This window comes from Diorhabda carinulata, chromosome 8 (genome assembly GCF_026250575.1).
Source record: "Diorhabda carinulata isolate Delta chromosome 8, icDioCari1.1, whole genome shotgun sequence".
Lineage (NCBI taxonomy): Eukaryota > Metazoa > Arthropoda > Insecta > Coleoptera > Chrysomelidae > Diorhabda > Diorhabda carinulata.
In genome coordinates, this window is record NC_079467.1 from 17,081,610 (window position 1) to 17,103,343 (window position 21,734).

General features: G+C 34.7%; 2 protein-coding genes and 1 non-coding gene across 6 annotated transcripts in view; 2 read left to right on the top strand and 1 right to left on the bottom strand.

The window, feature by feature from the left end:
• Positions 1-8,432, bottom strand: part of LOC130897266 (receptor expression-enhancing protein 1) — a 47,217-nt gene extending 38,785 nt beyond the window's left edge. For 2 of the 4 annotated variants that reach the window (XM_057806032.1, XM_057806030.1), the window contains exon 1: positions 8,268-8,432. In XM_057806032.1, the coding sequence (XP_057662015.1) occupies positions 8,268-8,299 (32 nt within the window). In that variant the 5' untranslated portion in view covers positions 8,300-8,432. The remainder of the gene's footprint in view (positions 1-8,267) is intronic. The other 2 variants (XM_057806028.1, XM_057806031.1) reach the window with 2 other exon arrangements.
• A 1,985-nt stretch (positions 8,433-10,417) lies between these two features.
• LOC130897264 (probable JmjC domain-containing histone demethylation protein 2C) overlaps positions 10,418-21,734 on the top strand; it is a 318,396-nt gene continuing 307,079 nt past the window's right edge. The window contains exon 1 of the mRNA XM_057806023.1: positions 10,418-10,777. Coding sequence (XP_057662006.1) covers positions 10,622-10,777 — 156 coding nt within the window. The 5' untranslated portion in view covers positions 10,418-10,621. The remainder of the gene's footprint in view (positions 10,778-21,734) is intronic.
• On the top strand, positions 12,522-12,592 carry Trnag-gcc (transfer RNA glycine (anticodon GCC)). The gene has a single exon. It is a non-coding gene; the product is annotated as a tRNA-Gly (tRNA).

Below are 21,734 nucleotides of genomic sequence, written 5' to 3' on the forward strand. Positions count from 1 at the left end.
AATTGAATTCGAGCAAGTCAACTCGTGATTTCAATATCCGCCATAAAATTTTAACTCCTGTTACAATTTGCCAACTGATCGTGATCGTGGTCGTCATGAAGATTAGACAACTCGTGACGGAAGATTATGCAGCTTCGGATTTTCTACCAAATAATCAACCATTTTTCAATAAGTTACTATTAGACATATCTGCCATGATATTATCCCCAAAGTATTGACTTACTTTAATAGTAGTAGTGGGTAAGCCATATATATGTTGCAGACATTTGCCTAAAGCATTAGGCTTTTTATAATCAAAAATTAATCTCAATGTTAGTATTTTCCTAAACCAAGTTTGGGTTAGGTGAAATCTACATGAAAATAATGTTTATAACGGTCAACCTAACCTAACCTAACCTAACTTCTAGGGTTTAATTTTTGGATTTTGCAACTTTACAAAGTGTATTAGGTACTAAATTCTAGGTAATACACTCAATGGATCTGTTACGAGTTGTATTATGTACACGGACTACCTTTTCGGTTACCTGAAATATCCCCGCATCCTTATCTCAACGGATTAAAAATCGTCACGAGTTGTAGCGCACCCTCGGAGTCCCAAAATATTGTAGCCAAACTTTTTTGGCGTTTTTCGTGACTTTGCTTTTTTGGCACGAACTCTTCGTTCCGATACCATTCCATAGAATCTCCATAATAAAAATCCATAGTTTAAATATCCGTTATAATTGTTCGAATTTTTGGGCCTCATGGCAAAGCCCTCAAAATCGCTCACAACATTGTACCCGACGCTGCTTGTGCACTACGATGATAAATTTTCAATTGTTGAAAATGATGAAAGCAAGTCACATTAAACAGCCTCCATTCTGTTGTTGTTACTCCTTCTTGCTCGTTTGGAACTAGTACTAAACAAGTTCAATTTGTTCCTGTTATTTGAACTTGATTCAGTGGGAATGGAGTTTTTATATTGCGCATGATCAAGTAGTCTGCTTGGAACCAATAGATCTAAGTCTGATTTTCAGTCTGGAGATTGGCCATTTTCCGATTCCTTTTAATGATTCACTGAGTAGGACTTCCCTTTCCATTATTCCTTTTTTCCCCATTTTCTTAATAATCTCAAATAGGATGAGGTGTGTACTTGTGGGTCTTTTATGTGGGGGACGAAAATATAAACGAGCAAGTGTTCCGGATAGTTAGAATTGTTTTTCATTGTTTTGGTACATTGATCTTGTCGGTGGAAAGTTTGCCAAAGTGGTGGAAAATGCCGGTATTCTCTTTAAGTTAAGTGGAGATCACTTGCTATGAATCATTTTTTTACTTAATTAAGAAAAGAAAAATTATACATCAAATAAGTACAATCTATAAGCAAAAGAGGTGAGGAACTCATTTCGACAGAACTTCTTAAGTATGGAGGCCAACAACTTAAGGCCAGGATCCATTGACTCAGCAGGATAGTGTAGAAAGAGGAATTCATGTCAGTAAAATGGAGCTCGGCACGCATTTGCCCCATCTACAAAAAGGGTTCAAAACTTTACTGCACCAACTACAGAGGTATTTTCCTACTGAACCTCACCTACAAAGTTCTGGCCAGGATTCTGTTTTAGAAGGCTGGAGGTATACGCAGATCAATTGATTGGATATTACCTCTAGTTTCAGAAGATGCAGAGCAACGAAAGACCACATACTCACCATCCACTACATCCTTGAGAAGTGCTACGAATGCAACATAAAAGTGCATTAACTCGTCATAGACTAAAGTCAAGCTTACGACAGAGTAAAAGGAAGCTACCTTGATGAAACGCTGAGTATACTTGGTCTGCCAGACAAGCTAATAAGACTGGTGGTCATGACCAAATTCAACACCAACTGCAAGGTAAAGGTAGCCGACATAACATCACGTCTATTCAACGTCAAAAGTGGTCTGAAGCAAAAGGTTGCATTTTCTTGTAATCTGTTCAACCTGATTATTTAAAAAGCTGCAGATCAACCCGGGAGGAACCCTACTCAACCGATTAACATAAAAGATGGCTCACCCAGACGATATTGACCTGCTAAGCAGAAGGGAAATACAGCTTAGAGAACACTTCTGTATACTCAATGAAGAATCCAATCGAGCAGGGCTCAGTGTGAAGAAGCTAGAACGAAGTATATGCGCATGTCGCACAGCCGAGACCGCGCAGACACGACAACATTTACGGTAGATAACTACACCTTTGAGCATGTTGACAACTTTACAATACCTTGGTTTTCTCATAACTGAAAACAACGAGACTTCACTGGAGATACAGGAGAGAATAAAAGCTAGAAACAAGGTGTATTATAGGGCCCAGAAGATGCTGAAATCCCGCCTACTTATCAGGCGCACAAAAGAGAGGATCTACCGTACAGTACTAAGGCCAGTTGTCATGTATGCTTCTGATACCTGGTCAATGACTGCTAGAGACGAACTGAGACTTAACTCGTGGGAGAGTAAAGTACTTAGGCGCATCTATGGCCCAATCGCTGAGACTTACGCCCTGGAGAGCCCAGCCTGGTAGCAGAGATCAAGAGTGCTAGACTAAGTTGGCTCGGTCACGCCAAACGCATGCTGGAGGGTCAAATAGTCAGTCATATTTGCATACCGGTAAAAGCCGGAAAGCCGCAGACTCCAGGATGACCACGCATAAGATAACTGGACAACGTAGAATAAAACCTAAAAGAGCTAAGCATCCGAAACTGAGAAAAGTGCAACATCGAGAAGAAGGGAGGCCAAGGTTCTTCAAGAACCGTGTCGCAAATGTATGAGCGAAAGAGGTTTTTAAATTATTGTAGTAAAAATAACTTGACTTCCCTAGCTTGATCACATAAAGTGGATAAAAGTCATAAACAACATGTATCACCCTGTATTAAAAGGAAATGACCGGTGACGTGCCGTGTTCATAAAGTAGGTTTGTATGTATGTCGCTTCTTTATTTGTTTGGAACTAGGAAGTTAGGAAACCACGTTTATAAGGTAATTAACATTTGAATGTTTAAATATATTCCTCAAATTTATAGGAAAATAGTTCATATAATATGTTTATAGAAAAACGTTAACATTTGATATTATTCAAATAATATTTACAAAGCGACAACTATGAAAATTATACTCTTTAAAAACCAATTAAATGAACATTGGAATTTATTAATGAAATAATGAAATGTCAATCAGACATTAAAATATACGATACAAAATAGTTGATTCTTAAATGACATGTATGAACCTGGCAGCAAGTGAAAAGAAGGAATAAGAAAACTTTATAAGCAACAAAAAGAGTCTGGTTTCTTAATTTTTGGATTGCTGGTAAGGGCCATTCTACACGAGCGACAAACGCAACGAGTAAAACGCGTATATTACAGAAACACTAAGGTCAAATTTAGAAGGGGGCGTTTTTTCGGTTGCGTGTGGACGCATTAGTTGACATTTCGGCGTTTTTAAAGCACGAGGTTGCGTAAAAAACGTGTGCCGGTGACCAGCATGTCATGTTGCGTTTAGCATGCGTGTCGCTGCAAAGCCTACTTGTTTTTGAATACACTACTTCAGTTCGTATCGTAGTTTGATATAAAAAGATTCGTAATTGAGGTGCAACCTACTCTTCATTATATGAAAAACAAGGAGTATTTGACCCAAGATTTAAAAGCGAAATGTGAAAGGTTGCCGAAGCTATATATGAGATGAAAAATCCTTAAAAGTTTGGCGATTCGCACCAATTGATTGTACATGCCCAATAATGTTAGTTCGTACACGCCCAATCTATAGCAAATCTGGGCAATTTGACGTTTTAGTCACTCGTGTAGAATGGCCCTAATTAGTAAGAACAGTTCGTACTGAATATTTTAAATGTTCCATCAATTAGTTCATCTCGATGTTTAGATTTAACAAGTTAGAATGTTGAGCACAATAATTTACATATATACGAGTAAGTAGTCCCAAAAATTGAAACGAGTTTCCTGATACACTTCTTTGGTTTATAATTCTTGTTTAATTCAATAGTTTCAGTTTCAATAGCTCTTAACACTAACGCTGCTGTAAATTCAACTATCGGTGCTCAATTTAAGAGAGCTAAATAAACTAGACAAACAGCTGATATCTGCTGTTACTGCGCATATTCATACAGCGCAGTTTGATCTATAGCAGCGTTTCCCAACGTGGAGCCCAAGTCTCGCAGGGGAGCAATTTGATTACTCGCGATTGCATTTGATGCCTTAAAGACAATCAAAAGGATACCCTCGCAGTCCGAAGCTATTGTAGCCATCACTTTTTTGTGATTTTCGTGACACGGGCTCTCCTTTCCGATGCCACTCCATAGAATCTCTTTTGTATGTCTAATCATAATAAAATCATAACCATCATCATTCGTTATTCTGCGATTCTGGGCTATCTGCTACAATTTCTTTTGTTTTTAGGCGCCGGTCACTAAAAAACAATTTCTTAATCTTGTAATGATTCTCGTCCCCAGCGAAACAACTTAGATCAATTATTAATTGTTGAAAATTATGGACATAAATCACCTTAAACAGCCTCCATTCTATTTTTGATTTATGCTGGTGTTAATAATTCTTTAATCAAACATTTTATTTCATTTTTTTTCAAGAAAACCTGGAAGATCTCCTTATCATTGTGATCTGATCAGTATCACGATCAATGAACAATTTTGTTCTATCATAAATTACTATAGCTCCTTCAATTATTATTGTCTACACTAACACTAATACGTAAAATATTCGGCACTATGCTCTGCTTTTACACTAAGCACTTACATAACTAACTCAAAAGGCTTCGCCCTTTCCAATCTTCTGCCTGAGCCACTTCTAAGAAAATATATGATTTTTCTATGACATCGGTTATGCTGTGTAATTGGTCTACGATGGAGTGGTTTGCCCTGAAGCCGAGCTGATGTGAAGCTATTAGTTTTCTTTCTTCAAGTATAGGCCTTAATCTTTTTAGTAGTATTTTCTCGAATAGCTTTGATAACATTGCTAATAGTGATATTGGTTTCTATGAAGATACTACGTTTGGTGGTTTTCCCGCTTTGGGATTCATTATGAGTTCAGCTACTTTGCACAAGGTAGATACATACTCAAGGCGGTAGGCTGCGTTTATAATATGCGTTAATTTGATTATAGGTTTTTTGGTAAATATTTTAGTATTTCCCCTGTGATTAAATCAAAGCCAGGAGCTTTATTCGGGTTGATATTTACTTTAATCATCGTGGATACTTCCTTTAGAGTAGTATAAGTTATTTTCAAATTATCTTAAGTCGTTTTTCTCTTTCAGTAGCTGTAAAAGTGTGTCTAAATGTTCTGCAAATCTATTTAATTTTTTTATTGTTTTTAGTCCAGCTACCATCTTGGCTTTTGATTGGAGGATTTTGGGTTATTGGTCTCTTTAATATTTAGGTCGCCTTCCATAGTGAGTATTCCGTAGACTTGTTGTTTGTCAATTCGTTTAAGTACTCTACTCTACTTATAGTCTTGTTTTTGATGTTTTGGATTTTCCTTTTCTGCGTCTCAGTTTGCGTGTTTCACGTATTAGTTCTCTTATTTCGTTTGGGTAGTTATTCCCCTTCGTCCTTACGATGAGGTTGGGGGTACTAGTATTTCAACATTCTTGTCTAACTCTTCTTTGTTTTTGAGATTTACTGACAGATTGATTTTTTCTTATAATATAGCTTGGAAATTCTGCCAATCTTTTTGTCTGTTGACTAAGTTTGGAGGGGTTAGTTTTTAAATGAAAGAGTCACTAAGCGTGAGGTGAATAGGGGAATGGTTTGAGTTCATATCCCAAGCCTGTTCTACTTGCAGATAATTTAATGATATATTCCTTGTTATGAAGAAGTCGATCAAGTCGGGGATTTTATTTGGATCGGTAGGCCAATATGATGGTTCACCTGTTGATAGGATTTCGCACTTCAGTTGCTTAGTTGCATTCAAGAGTTCTTTTCCTTTTGTTGTAATAAGCCTTTATCTCCAGTGGGTGTGCTTAGCATTGAAGGCACCCCCTACTATCTATTTATAGCCTTGTGTTTCTAGAAACTATACGTATTGTTCTTTTTTGATAGTATGCCTGGGTAGACTATAGATCACTATGACAATCAACTCGTAATTTTTAGTTTTGATGTTTACTGATCTAGCCTGTATTATACTTGTTTTGTATTCCATCTCTTGATAATGATAAAATTTTATAACATCTCCTAACTCAGTTTGAGACATTTTTCAAAACTAGTTGACTGAGTGGTCGTTCGAGCTGTACTATAATAGTACATTTGATAATTCAAATGTATCGGAGCAGCAATCTGAAACTTTGTGTTAAGCTTGTTAAGACTTGTCACGGACACGTGAATAAATTTTTTTGCTTAGAACTCTATTTCCTTGATGAGACCAAGCACTCGTGGACCGCACTACGTAGTTACGAATGGTACAAATCAATACTATTACAAAGATATGGAAGTAGAAAGCAAGATCATTCCAACTCCATTCTTTAATACCATAACAACACAGAAAAATTGTAAACGTAAGTAACTGAACACGTTGTAGCTATGCAGGAGTGGAAGAAACCGATAACAAAGCTATCCATATCTGCACTTCAAATCTATGAATGATTTTTTTGAATAATCCAATAATAATCCCTTTTGTTATCACTAATAATAATTGAAGGACAATGGACTGATTATTTTCTTAATAAAATTGTAAAAAAGCCGAGAGTTTTATTTATGAAACACCTTCTTCTAATAAAAACTTTTCCTCATTTATATAAAACTTTTTGAGATACACTGTATGAATACCTTACTCTTTTTAGTGCTACACATGCAAGAGCGTAAAAGTGTGAAAATAGTGAACAATTTATTAATTGTTAATGTGTTCAATAAAAAACATTAAAATGGATTATATCTTTGGGAAATCTGGTGAACATAATTGACTGTTTTGGGCATCGGATAAGTGAGAAACTGAACTAATTTTTATGGGAGACAATCACAATATTTACCTTAATCCTCTCGAGATCAAATTTAGTCGATAAAATCAATATCCACGAATATAAATCCACGTTTAGACATATATTACGATAACCTGCCCATTCCAAAAAATTGTGAAGCGTATGCGTGGTTTTTCCTGCTGAGACATCTCGCCGCATAAAAATATAACACTTCACAGAAAATATGTAGAAAATGCACAAGTATATTTTGGCCAGGCGGTCGTAATTGTCGAGACTATCGAAATTTATATATTTTTAGACAACTTCCACGTAGGTTTCATCAACACAACGCAATCTGTTTTTAATAGTTTATTGCGCGTGTGTATTATGTTTGAAATTATCGTACACATTGCGTTCCTAAACAGTTTCGAATTTTTTTCATAAAGTATAACAATTTAAAATTATTATGCTTCAAATCATATAATATATCATATATTTCAATTTATACTGAATACGGTCCTGTGTAAATTGCAGTCAAAGTGTTAGATACGCCCTCGTTGCTTAATCAAGTTCCACTATTTTAAGTTTAAATTCTTAAATTAGTGAAAGAGAAAGTTTAAAAATGTTCCTATTTAGTTTTTTTAGTGTTTATTACATAAAGGATTATAATAAAATCATTTTATTCAAATCTAACGAAGCATATAGCAATTTTATATTTTTAGTAACGTTTAAAATATAATCTGAATTAGTAACTACATACTCAACATATATAAGAATAAATAATATTAATTTTTGGATTTAACTTATTCTTTTAGTGATATTTTTACGTTATTCTTAAGATGAAAATGATCACAAAATATTATAATTTCAGCGTCGATAAGATTAATTTCAAGGAGCAACTGAAATCCTTTTTAGTAAAACAGAATCTCGTACAAGACCATCCACTAGCTACGAAATAAAAATGATTCACAGTTCTTTCACTTCTACCTCCAGAAAAGTAGATACCATATAAAAGCATTATTTATATTAAATCTTTTTCGTAATAAAGAAAACAATAAATAAATAATTATTGAATTATACAAAAACAGGTGTTATATTTTTCAACTATGTATATATAAAGTGAAGTTACTATTGATTTAATTTTACCAATGAGACATAACCTTCAAATTCTGGTTATTTATATACACAAAGTATCACCGATAAAAACTTTTAATCCCCATTACAATAAGGAAAAAGTACAACTAAAAACGTAATAACTGGTTTTAATAAACCTGGCAGTTTCTGTTCTATCAAGAGACAATAAAAAGCAATTATATTTTAAATATATCTGACTGATTACTCACATGACTAGTCTTGACAATATTGAGGATATCATATTGTAATAGAAATTCACCTCACTAGTATTTTATTAATTCACATTAGGATGTCAAAATAAACAATAAAATAACAGATCTAACGTTGTCATCGCACCAACAGTTACTGTGGACATATTGGACCACCGCGATGTTGCCGAGCCTTTTATTTTAGAGAGAATAATTTACAAGGTTGTATGGTTATTGATAATTTTACACTATGTAGTTGTTATTTCAGGGATAAATGAATATATACTTTGTTACTAGAATTATCGAATTATTATAATATTTGCATTAAAATTACATGAGAAGTGTGTAAAAATAATATACCAATAAAACTACCATGATCAGTAGAGGTTTTGATATTAACAAAAAATAAAGTGTGTAAAACAAAAAATACATATAAATAAAAAAAATAGAATGAGTGTAATTCTGAAATTATTTCTTAATTATTATTATACTATTTCTAAATAAGCAATATACCAAGAATTCCTTAAGTTTATAACGTTGTGAAACCATCTGGCAACATGGATAATATTTATCCAATGCTTACTGTTTGCCATGGTTTCTACATAAAAGTAAATTTATTATCTGTTTACAAATCTTAATTTTGAAATGTGGCATGAATACATTGAAATCTATTAATTATTATAAAACAATCTCATAGTTGTTAATAAGTTATTAGGGATGAACATTTTTGATTAAACTTTTTTTGTAGTCGCTTAAAGTGGCTGTTATCACTAAATTTGTAACCACGATTGGATACGTCTTTTATCAATTTATGTTTCACACTTTTTAAAGTAAAGTAAAAATTTTACGTGAATAGTTTGAAATAATTAAACAGTTTCCTACAAAATATTTACCCATGAACGTTTCTTAGCTGTAGTTATATTCTCACAGGTGGCGCTAGACATTTTTCAAACACCTATCGCCATCTCGGAGAAAAAGAGTTAACTAATTCACGATCGCATCTTCGACGAGGTCGTAGAACGTGCTTGATCGTTTCGACCTAGTGCTCCAGGACATTTTTAGATACGTTGTCAAGTTTTCTATAATTTCTAACTGAACTAATAGCAGTTTCTCTTGTAAGAAATATAGTTTTAAAATAGATTTACAAGAAAACTCGTTCTTATAAGTTATGTTTTAATATTTTAATTATTTTAATAGTCATTTCAAATTTTAGACGTTAAATATCTATATACATAAAAAAGAAGATAATAAGCAATTAGAAAGAGTCAGGTAATTAATGTTGTTTGTCCTATAGAAGACACTAATACAGAAAAAGAAGAATAAATGTATAAGAGGTTATGTTTTGTACTTTTCAGTCATTGATGAACTTATTTTATCGAAGAGTATATTTAGATTAATATTGGTAATAATTGATTTAAGTTATAGATACAATTGATTACTTATAATAATACTTGTTTCCATTGTCGAAATATAAGCGGGCTCACTTGCCAGACTGGGATGGATAACCCACCAATGGACCTAGGACCCATTCCTGGTGTGGCCAAAAGCGCTGTCATCACGTCTCCCAACAGCCTTCTAGCAAAGCGGGCTAGGCAGAGATGGATTGAGGCGCCTGGCATGAGACAAGCGAAGGCCCATATACCAAACAACTGCTCCAGCTAAATAGGCGCATAATCAGACTAGTGACCAGACTTGACACTATGAATCATTTAAAAATTATTAGTTTCAACACCCTATTAGTAAGAAAAGACGGTAGACAGAACAGAATGTAACAGTTCTAGATGAATTGAAGTATGCCGAGTTAAAAAAACTAATAATTTTAAACTCAAGCAGTTCATTATTGCGTTTGGACAAAATAAGCCTGAAAGAACTTAACCTTGTTGCTAATGTGGCGCCACTTTTGTTCAACACATTTTGACAGACTTTTCTCATATACAGATTGTTCTCCTCCCCTCTACACATTCGAATACAACATCGTCTAGTGAAACAGTTGTTTCTATTCTCTTCTATAATATTTTTGAAATTTCCAACTTTACGTAATCATATATTATTAGTTTTTTTTTCTGTATTTTGTAAGGATCAATGAAATTGTTGAAAAGTGATTGTCGATTTTTCCGTATGGCTGCTGTCAGATATGCATTGCTGGCAACGCCGAGGCTCAAGACGACGACATCCGAAACCGTCGGTAACAAGCGCGAAGTCTTGAATCCACGGCACACTAGGATAGAATGGAAAATCTTTACATCGACGTGTGAACTGCGAGTTTGATAAAGTCCGTGTTTTGTGTTTTCCAAATGTCGAAAGTAACATCGTGCAAAACAAAAAAGAAAATCCCGAGTAGTGTTGCTAATGTATCGAGTTACGATTGGTGAAAAATGGCATATAAGTGTCGTGAGGAGGTGGTTGGTAAAAGATTTCTGTCAGTGAGTGGAGTTTGTAAATTAAAATCGGGAAAAATCAGTGAGTGGGGGTGGAGAAGTGGTGTTATACGTGCTGCTACTCACAGGGATATTAAAAATACTGACCTTCAGGTGAGACATAACATTAATTGAAAAAAAATTCAACAGGATGCGCTAATGTTCGTGTATCTATGAGGTATTTTGAATTACCAAATGTAAATAAATACGATTTTTGTTTACTCTTACATAACGTATAAGGTTATTGTTATTGCGAATACACATTATATGTGAAATGATTTCATTTAAAACGATTTTGTTAATAATAGAATGAAGAATCACCTACGATGGGATATTTATCGATATGATTTGTGTATCAATTATTATCCTTGGTTATTACTTTTACTTTGAAAGTGACCTTGACCTAGTATAGAAAAATTGAAAATATTTTATAATTTTCATGATAATAACTTTCGTCACTTTGAAGAGTTCCACGGCTGCGAAATAAAATCTTACCAGACCATTTTTTATTATTTGGAATGCACATTGTTATTGTAGCTCGTTTCTTACTTGGAGGAGTGAATGTCTTGTTTTTTGGTTAAATCAGAAACTATTCCCCACGTATAAAGTTGATTAACAAATGGATAGATAGATCGATAACTATGTATTCGTGATCAAGGACTGAAACTGTGGTCAAAATATTATGTAAAAATATAAACATATAGAGGGTGGCTATACGTTTATTGGTAATCTGTCTACTTGGAATTTCACCGAGGAAATGAAAAGCATCGAGAACACCTCGGAATCAACCAAAAAGGGTGATTCGTTGCGTGTAGAAGGTAAATTGAAACTCGGAGTACCTGGCCCATAATGGATAATCCAAAACTTTTGGGAAAAAAAATCATTTTTTAATGTAATTTTAACTCCAAAATAGTTATTAACTGCCGACATCAACTATTCATTGTTGGAAAATCTTACCTAACCACCGAGCCATTTTTTCAAGTCTGGGAACAGAAAATAATCCGAGGGGGTTACATCTGGCAAAAAGGGCGCATAAGGTAGCAATTTAAACTTTAATTCATTAATTTTGGTTATTGCAATAACCGATGGATGAGCTGGTGCATTGTCTTGAGGAAACATCGCTTTTTTCTGAGTCAAATGTGGCTATTTTTGCTAGATTTCATCGCTCAAACATTGCAATAAGTTCGCATAATATTCTAACTTTTATTGACAACGTACTTATAGATCTTATGATACGGCTTTGTCATCTTTAATACACAGGGATTTGGACCACTCCAAACCTTTTTCTATTGTTCTGAACAGTTTATGGTTATAAAAGACCAGAATTTGTGAAGGCAACATATACTGCTTGAGGCTTTTCTTTGCAACAAGGTCAACCAATGTTTCAATCTTCGACGTAATTAATGCTCTTCTATCTTCTCCATACCCTATCAGCCTACCGAGGAACATTTTGCTGCCAGCTATAGTCGAAAAACAGCCTTCTAGGCCTGGTTTGACTATACTCTTCTTTGGTTCAGGAAAATAACCGTATTGGGGAGCTGTTTCACGTAGATGTTCGAATCAAAATCGATTCGAATATATTTTCACGTTCCTGTTTGCTAAAGGACAGCTAATTGCATTGGAAGCATCTATCAACAACATGTACTCTCTCTCTTCCTGATGGTCGATTCCTGATTTTATCCCTGTCGAAATTTGATCTATCCCACAGCTTTCTTTTAGATCTTCCGCCGTTATTAAGGCTATGGTTTTCACGCAGATTCGATAAAGTAGCCAATTCCAATAGGTCGAACTCTAGAATGAGGACACTTTTGGCAAGTTGTAGTGCTTTTATATTTAGTAGTTCTACCACAATTTAAGAGCATCGGTGGTTCAGTGGTAGAATGCTCGCCTGCCACGCGGGCGGCCCGGGTTCGATTCCCGGCCGATGCAGTTAACTTTTTTTAATTTGACTAATATATTTCTTTTCTCAAAGTATTAAATTTTATTTTTTTATTATATTATAAACGTTATTTGAAGGTGCAGTTCTCTACATCAATTCATAATCAATTTTTATAGATTTTTTCGGTTTCCCGATCATACTAATTAATCCTTTAAATATGTTTGAAAATAGACTCAATTATATATTTAAAACGTTTAGCATTCAAAGAAAAAAAGGAATGAGAATAAATTACTTGATTTTGAAACATTCTTAAAGGTGGAATAAACAATGAAAACTTATTTTCAACAGAACTAAATTTTACATTAACTTTTTGTATTTGGCAATTAGATTTTCTTTCTATTTTCCTTTTATCGGAAGTTTTCATACGAGAATTCAAGAGGAACGAGGGCCACTTATTTTTATAATTCGTGTTTGACCATGAAAAAGATAAAACTTTATGAATTTTTGTGTACCGCTAATCATTTATTGACCTAACCTAACCTAATCTAAAAGATAGTTAGGTTAGGTTAGGTTAAGTCAATGAATGAACAGCGATACACAAAAAGTTTTATCTTTTTCATGGTCAAACACGAATTAGCGGGATTAGCAGTGTACAAGATCATGCGTTTACAATAAAAAAACTTATAGATGAAGTTGTCCGTTTAGATACAGATGCATTATTCTATTTATTGATATGTGAACAACTTTTGACAAGGTACTGAGGGCAAAAAAGGAGAAAAAAGACATTGATATGTTTACTAACTATAGTCGTATGTAAACAAAATTGATTAAATTGTATGCAAAACTATGTAAAGTGTTGGTATCCGCGCCCTACATACATACATCAACTTTTTCAGCATAATTCTCTCAATAACATACTAAAATTTGAACGAAATCAGAGGTTCGTAACATAATCTGGATGATTATCATGTATTATGTTCCAGCAACAAATTAAGCTGGTTTAGTATCAGTTTCTGCACGCGTCAGTGACAGGTCTTAACTAACTTTACACAAAGATTCAACTTGCTGCTTCGATCCATATTATTATAGTGGAGCTCGAACGACTCAGTCAAGTTGTTTTGAGTAATGTCTCCAATTAATTTTCGCGCTCTTTAAAAAATTTTTGACTGGAGAAGGATTAATACCAATACAAATAAGTTGGAATTTTTAGAACCGTTAATGATATTGATTCAAAACAGTTCACACTACCACTACAACAACAGTCACAATTACAATGTCTGACGCGCGTTTCGACAACCAAGTTATCGTCTTAAGAGACTGGAGGTAAACAGTCATATATTCTGATTTAAACACGCAAATTATTTGCTCAACGATTTGTTTGTAGTATTTACAACGATGTCAGAAGCAGGTAATGAGACGTGGATATTCCAAAGTCAGCAGTGGATAGAAATCGGTGGAAAACCTCCAATAGAAGCGAATAGTCATATCCATCACTTCCTTCATCGTGAATATGTTTGAAGGCTTTACCTGCTATATATTTATTATAGAATAAATATTTTCTTAAATTTTAGGAGAACAAACAAAAGTTCTTTTTCAATTTATTTCGTGGCATTTTAAAATTTTTATCTAAAATGAATAAAAAGTATGAACTAACGAAACTGAGAATTTAGGCAACTATATCTATTTTCAGATGCATAGTTTCTAGTCTGCCAAACTGTCAAGTTCAAAATAAGTGCAACCAATACGTTAGAAATGGCTAAAAGTTGCTTGATTTGAAATGTATTGGATTTACTAGAATTATTTTCAAACTCACGATTTTTCCATTCCAAAAAAATACATCGCGAAAATATCCAACTGAAAATGGGGAATTTGATATTATTTTACTTCATTTCAGTGCATTAGAAATATAAAATTAATTAAATTTGCACGGCAGAGGGAGAAATTTACAAAAATATACAGGGTTATTCATAATGTTGGACGGTTTTTTAAGAAATTATATAATTCAAAATTTCATGAATCTTTTTTTCTTTGTGGAAGCTCACTTAAATGAATTGGAACAGTACCGATTATACCCTTACTAGAAGAACTGGAAAAAAATATCCAATAATACCTTGGTGAGTTTAACGAAGATGGTCCCAGTACCTGGCCTGAACCAGAGATGGCGGTAGTTGCTTGAAAAATACCACTGTAATAAAAAGTACACAATCTATACAGTAGATGTTTCAAGTTTGAAGACGTCACGTTGTTTAGTATGTGTTTGGCAGCCATCAATAGTGAACGGTTTCAGTGAATTTGTAAATATTGTAGAATTTGGTCATCGTTATGTTATATTTTTATTTAAAAGGCTTTAACCCTATAAAAGGTGAACTAGATTCTACTCTGGGGGAGACTGCTCCTTCGTTATTAACAGTAAATTATTGGGTAGCAAAGTTTAAAGTAGGTTTTTACCACTTGCGAACACCAATATCCCAGCATCAAATGAGGTGACGACGCCAGAAATGTTGGAAAAAATCCACAAAGCGGTACTGCATGAACTTCGACTGAAAGTGCGCGAGCTAGCAGACACAGTAGACATTTGTATTGAAAAAAATGGACTAAAAAGGGAAAACCGACTCCAAAGAAGGCAAAGATAGTTCCATTTACAGGCAATGTCATGGCGTTGGTTTTTTGCGATGCGCGTGGGATAATTTCCATTGACTTTCTTGAAAAGGAAAAATTATCAACGGCGAGTATCATTCGAACTTATTACAACGTTTGAGCGGAGTAATCAAGCAAAAACGGCCTCATTTGGCTAAGACAAATGTATTGCTTTATCAAGACAATGCATCAGCTCACACATCAGTTATTGCAATGGCCAAGATTTAGTCCCTCGTATTATTTTCTGTTCCCAGACTTACAGAAATTGATCAGTGTGAATAAACGATAGACATACTAACTTTTGGCAAGATGAAACTCTTACAAGTCGAAGCTTTTTCAAATAATTTATCCAACATCAGGAAAGGGACGCAGAATGATAATAGTACACATCGGCAATTTAAATGGTTTTGTTAAAGGTTCATTAATATTTGAATCTACTCGTACAAAAAATTACCATGAAGACATAAATACTGATGGATTCACTACAAATGATAGATCTTTCGTAGGACAGTAGTGTCTACAACCAGGTGGTTAAAGAAGACTTGGTGATAGAAACGCGCGTCAGACAGTGTAATCGTGAGAGTTAGTGTAGTGGTAGTATAAACAGTGTGTTCACAAAAGGCGTACGAGCATTTGAATATGACAAAAATTGGTGCAAGATGGGTTCTCAGTATAGTGCAAAAGCAACGTCAAGTAGAATATTGTGAGCGATTTTTAGAGCTTTGCCGCAGGGACCAAGAAAGTGTAATCCGATTAATTGTAACGGTTGATGAAGGTATAGTCTTTTACTATGATTCGACATCCAAAAGAAATTCCATAGAATGGCAGCGGAAAGGAAAACAAAGCAAAGGACACGAAAAGCACGAAAAAAGTTATGACTACAATATATTGGGACTGCGAGGGAATCCTTTTGATTGTCTTCAAGGAATCAAATACAACCGTAAGCGCGGTATATTACTTTGACTTACTAACGTAGTTGAGACAACGAATTATTGAAAAAAGGCAAAGCAAAATCAGTCGAGATGTGCGCTTGCTTCATCCCCAGTTTACACTGCTTGTTTTTCATAGTTACTGTATACGAATGTCGTTTCACAGAGATTGAACATCCACCATAGCCCTGATCTGACCCGATCCTACTATTTTTTGTTCGCAAAGCTTAAGATTGTGTTATGGGGTGAAAGATCTAACAGCGACGATGAAATTCAATAAGCGGTGTACGGTTATTTTGACTTTAAAGATGCATCATATTTTTATAGTGGCATAGAAACTTTAATGAGTTGGTCTGAAAAGTGTGTGGAAATAAAGGGAGAATATATTGGAAAATAATTACAGTTTTGTTTATGATCTTTCTTTCGATTTTATACTAAGAACTCACAGAAATTATGGATAGATACGATAGAGTATTTAGTCGATAGTGTAGGTGAAATTGTATAGTAGAGTGAATCTATATAAAAACCAAAATGATGATTTTTCATCTTTTCCCTACCTATATTAAAAGTAATGTTCCAGCAGCAATAGTTGGATACGTGTTCATAATAGATTAGATTATAGTCAAATCATGCGTAGTGCAAGTTACAAACCACCTATTTTATAGACATTTCACACAGATGGCCCAAGGTTGAATCAATTCTGTAATTAAAGTTTTGAGCTCTAGACGAATCTGCCAGCATAACTATATATCAAATTGGCGACACAGAACTGGATAATTTAATGTTGGTATACATTGTACAGTTTCTCTTGGTTATTCATTCACTTGTGACGAAACCGCCGGGCTCGACGCTCATGAGCTTGACACAAACATGTCACAAATAAATTTTTTATTTGTTACCGTGTCCGAAATACAAACTACTAGATTAATTTAATATAAAATACGAATAATATGGAAGTACTTCTTTGAAACTATACTTTTTACTACACGAGGGCCGTTTTTTTTAACCTCCGATCATTTTTAACATTCATACGTCATTCGGCGTTGTGCTACAGCCACATAAACATGTCCTCCATTGATGTTCCCGCCAAGTGTGAATTCTGAAGTGTGATTCGTTTTCTGCAGGCTGAAGCCGATAGGAAAAACTAATTTAAATAATTTATTTCTATTCTTTGATTACTTTGCTAATTCGTTTTGTTCACTATCACTATTTATTATAAACTGAACTAAACTGCGCTAAACGAACCCGCTTATATATCCAAACAAAGTTCTTGAGGAAAAACAAATAAATAGATAGATTTTCCCAGAAATTATCCAAAAGAAACATTGTAAATAAACCGCTTGCTATGAAAACAGAGATAAAAAACAAACATCAGATTCCGCGGTTTATAAAAAGTAAGTCAAAAGCACCGCGCACGCTTTCGTCAAATTTTAGAATTTCTACAGATCTAGGTAGCATCGGCTCGAGGGCAGAAACATGTTCATAACGTTGTTAATAAATAATTAGACGTTTTGTCCATGTTATTATTATAATTGTAGGATTATCATCTTTCTTTAAAAACCCGATTTGTCGAAATTTTACTTGAGCAAGGAGAAACGTGCTGTCGCAATAACTTTAATATTTTTCTTCTAGTAAGATTACAACTAATCAATTTTGAAATTATGAACTACCTCAAATAATTTAAATTACGCGCCATCAATAAAATTTAAATTTGCCTGTATTTTATTAAGTACGTCATATTAGTAGTTCAAGTTTAGACCCCCAGTCGACGTAAATTGGGTTAGACGAAATAACATTGTCGTGATACATCTAAATATAGGTGATCTATGGTGCAAGCTCAGAACATGATCAGATCATATTACTGGAACAAACCTTTTCCTATACGAACACACTATATAAGAAATGGGCAATTCTCGGAACTAACCTATACGAATATAATAAAGATAAGCATAAATATAAAAGATTTTGTAATACATTTCCATACTTTTGCGTACGTATAAGTTATACATTGTTGAACAAATTATTTACTTATATAGTGATGGTGTTAAAATGCTAAAACAAGAAAAAAAACGGAGAAGAGCCATTGCAATCGGCAGAGGTCGTCGACCGAACCTGCCTTGCATGTGGCATTAATTTCGATCGAATCATGTCTGTTGTTTGTGTATAAAATACCATGTAAACGTACAGGGTTTTTTATGACGATTGACTAATAGACAAGCATTTAAAGCTCAGAAACAAAATTAAATTAGACGAAATGCAATCGAAAATTACTCACAATTTTTGCTAATTACTGACATTACCAAGGAATCCACAAATGGACTATTATAAAACTACATATAATAAGCGTTCACTTTGATGAAATACTACTATAACTCTTGTCAATTTTAAAAAGTTACTTGAGTTACTTGCAAAAATCACATATCCAGGTATCGAACTCTGCACCTGTGCAATCACCATGGGCCCAGAACCCACACATGAGACATTTGATCCATCGAGTATCTTGAGAAAACAGGCTGCTACAGAACATACACTCTGCATCTTCTGATTCAGGAGCCTTCTGTCACGCTCACTGTCTGTGTCAAAGTTTTTGTTTCTTATTTTTTGTCTTTGATAAACTATTCCCTTTTTCTTTTACTGTCAATGAGTTGATTTTCATCTGGATAAGATGTTCCTCTTGTTTTATCTGGCACTGGGATGATTTCATAGGGCGACACCAGATTTAGAGTATTGCGAGCAAGCAAGTTGAGGGTTCTGGATGAAATTCTATGTCTTGTCTTGGTGTAAAAGAAGTTTCATTTAAAAAAAAATTATTATCAAATGGTCGTTTGTTGATGGTTGTTTTGACTGAGAGCTTGATTTTGTTGGAGTGGCATTGATTGTGCAACCATCTTAAACTGCATCTTATTGGCAAGAAACGTCGTCGATCTCATTGAATATATTTTTATTCAATGGCCAAAAGACTGTAACGCGAAAACTATTCGCTGAAATTTTCTCTGTTTGCACTTTTCAGTAAGATCTGCCAAATAATTCAACAATATCATAAGGACTTAGTGGCCTGTTATTATTTCTTATCCACATTCGTATTTCTTCACTATAATAGGTTTTCAGTGGTCTCATAAAAGTTTTATCTAAAGATTGAAGTTTCTAGGTTATTGTCAACATTGTTCTCTCTTGCAATTTCTATAACGTCGATGTTTAGTGTGTGTGAATAATAACCAACTAAGATCATGAAACTTTCGATTCTGGTGCTGGGTTAGTTTGTTTGATAAAATGCTTTAACCAATCTGTAAATATATATGCATTTGTATCAACCCAGATTGATGTGCAACACCTACGGCCCCTGGAGGACACCCTTATTAACAGTTCGCTCATATTTTTCCTGGGTAAACAATTTTCTTCTTTTTTATTCCTAAAATTTATGAAAATATCCATTTTATAATAAATATAAAGCAGTTGGAGCTGGAGATGAAGGATGTGATGGATATCGACTATTCGCTTCTATTCGAGGTTTCCCACCAATTTCTATCCACAGTTGAGTTTGTTTTGGGGTCATAATGGAATATCCAAGTCTCATTGCCGGCTTCTGACATCGTTGTGATTGCGATATAAACATATCCTTGCAGATCTATTTTCGCATTTGTTAATGAGTGAGAACCTGAATATATGAACCGATTTTTTTAATAAATATGGCTCATTCTGTTTGTAAAGTACGAAATTTTGTCCATTTCAAATTTTTTAATGCCTGCCTTAGGACGTAATCAAAACTTTCCACGAGTAAACGCGAGTGCGAGAGTGTGCACTTGTTTCTTCTCGTCTTCACTCGCCTCGCCTCACTGTCACTCTGCTCTTATCGGTTTTTGGAGCGCAAGTCAAAGGAGAATGAAAGTGAAGTGGAAGACGCATGGGATCGGTTAATTAAAAAATTAAATATAATTAAGTACAACTGGAGCTTGTTTATTCTTATGAAGTGCAATAAATATTTTTTTCGGTATAAACGTCACTAGGTTTACGTCCATTTTGTAGTAAACGTAGCGAGCAACTGAATAAATCGAGAGTGTGGAGGACTAGAACTCCTGCCACTTTCACTTGCCAAGAATCATTTCGAGAGCATCTAGGAGGCGCCACGCGACCTTAAGCGGACATAATAAAAACTATTTTGAATGTAAGGGTCAGTCACCTTATCAGCATAACAAGAATCATATTTTATGAACTCTAATACGTTTTACAACATCTCCGATATGTTATCGTCGAATATTTATTTTGATGTCACGAAACATTTCAATTCCATACAAAACTACCCAAATATATTCGCTAAGAAACCATTAAAAGGATTTATGATGCCCGAGTGCAGTAAGGAAACTCGTCTAGTAGACCGGAAACTGAAAAGTCTGTATTACCAACAGGAAGTAGCTAAGATGGATAAGGATACGGTTCCTGTCTCTATTTCACAGAATCCCTTATGTATATATATATATATATATATATATATATATATATATATATATATATATATATATATATATAGGGTTGTCTGGTTGTCTGGCAAGTTTTTGACCTTAAACTGAAGATTTCAGGCACTAATTTAACACTAGTTGTTGGGAAAAACATTTGCGCTTTCGTTGATAGATTCTTACTAAAGTTTCAGCCATTTTATATGCTTGGTTTCTGTTTGACAAAATAAGTTCATAGTAGCCAAGGGCCGATATGCACATAGGCTTTCTGTCACGTCGCGCCCCACCTGAAAGTACCGAAGACCTACCTCCTTTGGAAAGCCGATCAGGCGCTTTGGCTTGAACCTTTGGACAAATTCACTAGCAGAAGAGAGAGAGAACTGCGGTAGCTTGGTTCCGCTGTCCGTTGGAGACCGTGATAGCGTCAATGCCATCCAACAGTTGTTCTTTCATGAAACTGGCCTGCTCGACTCGTGGCCATCTGCAGATTCGATAGTCCCTCCGATTTCTAGCTCTACTGTGGTTGCAATTTTATGGCTTTAGGAGCCAACTCTTTGTTCAATTGGTGTAGAACCGGGGGTTTTTGATCTCTTAACAAGCTTTACCAGGACCTTTGTGTTAGAAAGGTTAAATGTCGGTGTAACCCTAGGATCATCTGGAGCCGTTAAGACCTGAGATTTCTCGGTCTTTCTTGGTCTTTTTTTTACTCCACACCATTGAAGTTGTGGCGATTGAGGACTTTGTTAAAAGTACCAATCAAATCTTGTGGATTCCGTGGTCTCTGTTTGTTCCGAGCCTTCAGGAGGACGAAGAGAATTTGCCATAACCTCTGCAAAGCCATTGGGATTTCTCCAAGAAATAATTGTTTCTAAGATTGGCGTTTCATTTACCGGAACTCAATAAAAGTGATTACTTTTTTTAAGGGGGGCGTTAAAGGATTTTGTTTATTCTCATTTAGTTTATTTCAAACGAGAATTGTGGAATCGCATTACAGACAAATGCAATGTAATCAAAAATGGTCATAGTCGATAATTTTCGGCGAAGAATAATTTTGTGCCCTATAACCTATAACTCCTTAGAGATATAACTTGGTATAGAGGTAAATTGCTCCCCAATCGTCAAATTATGGCTTCCCCCTATATGCTTCTGTTCTGTGTTCGGTTCTTATGGGGGAC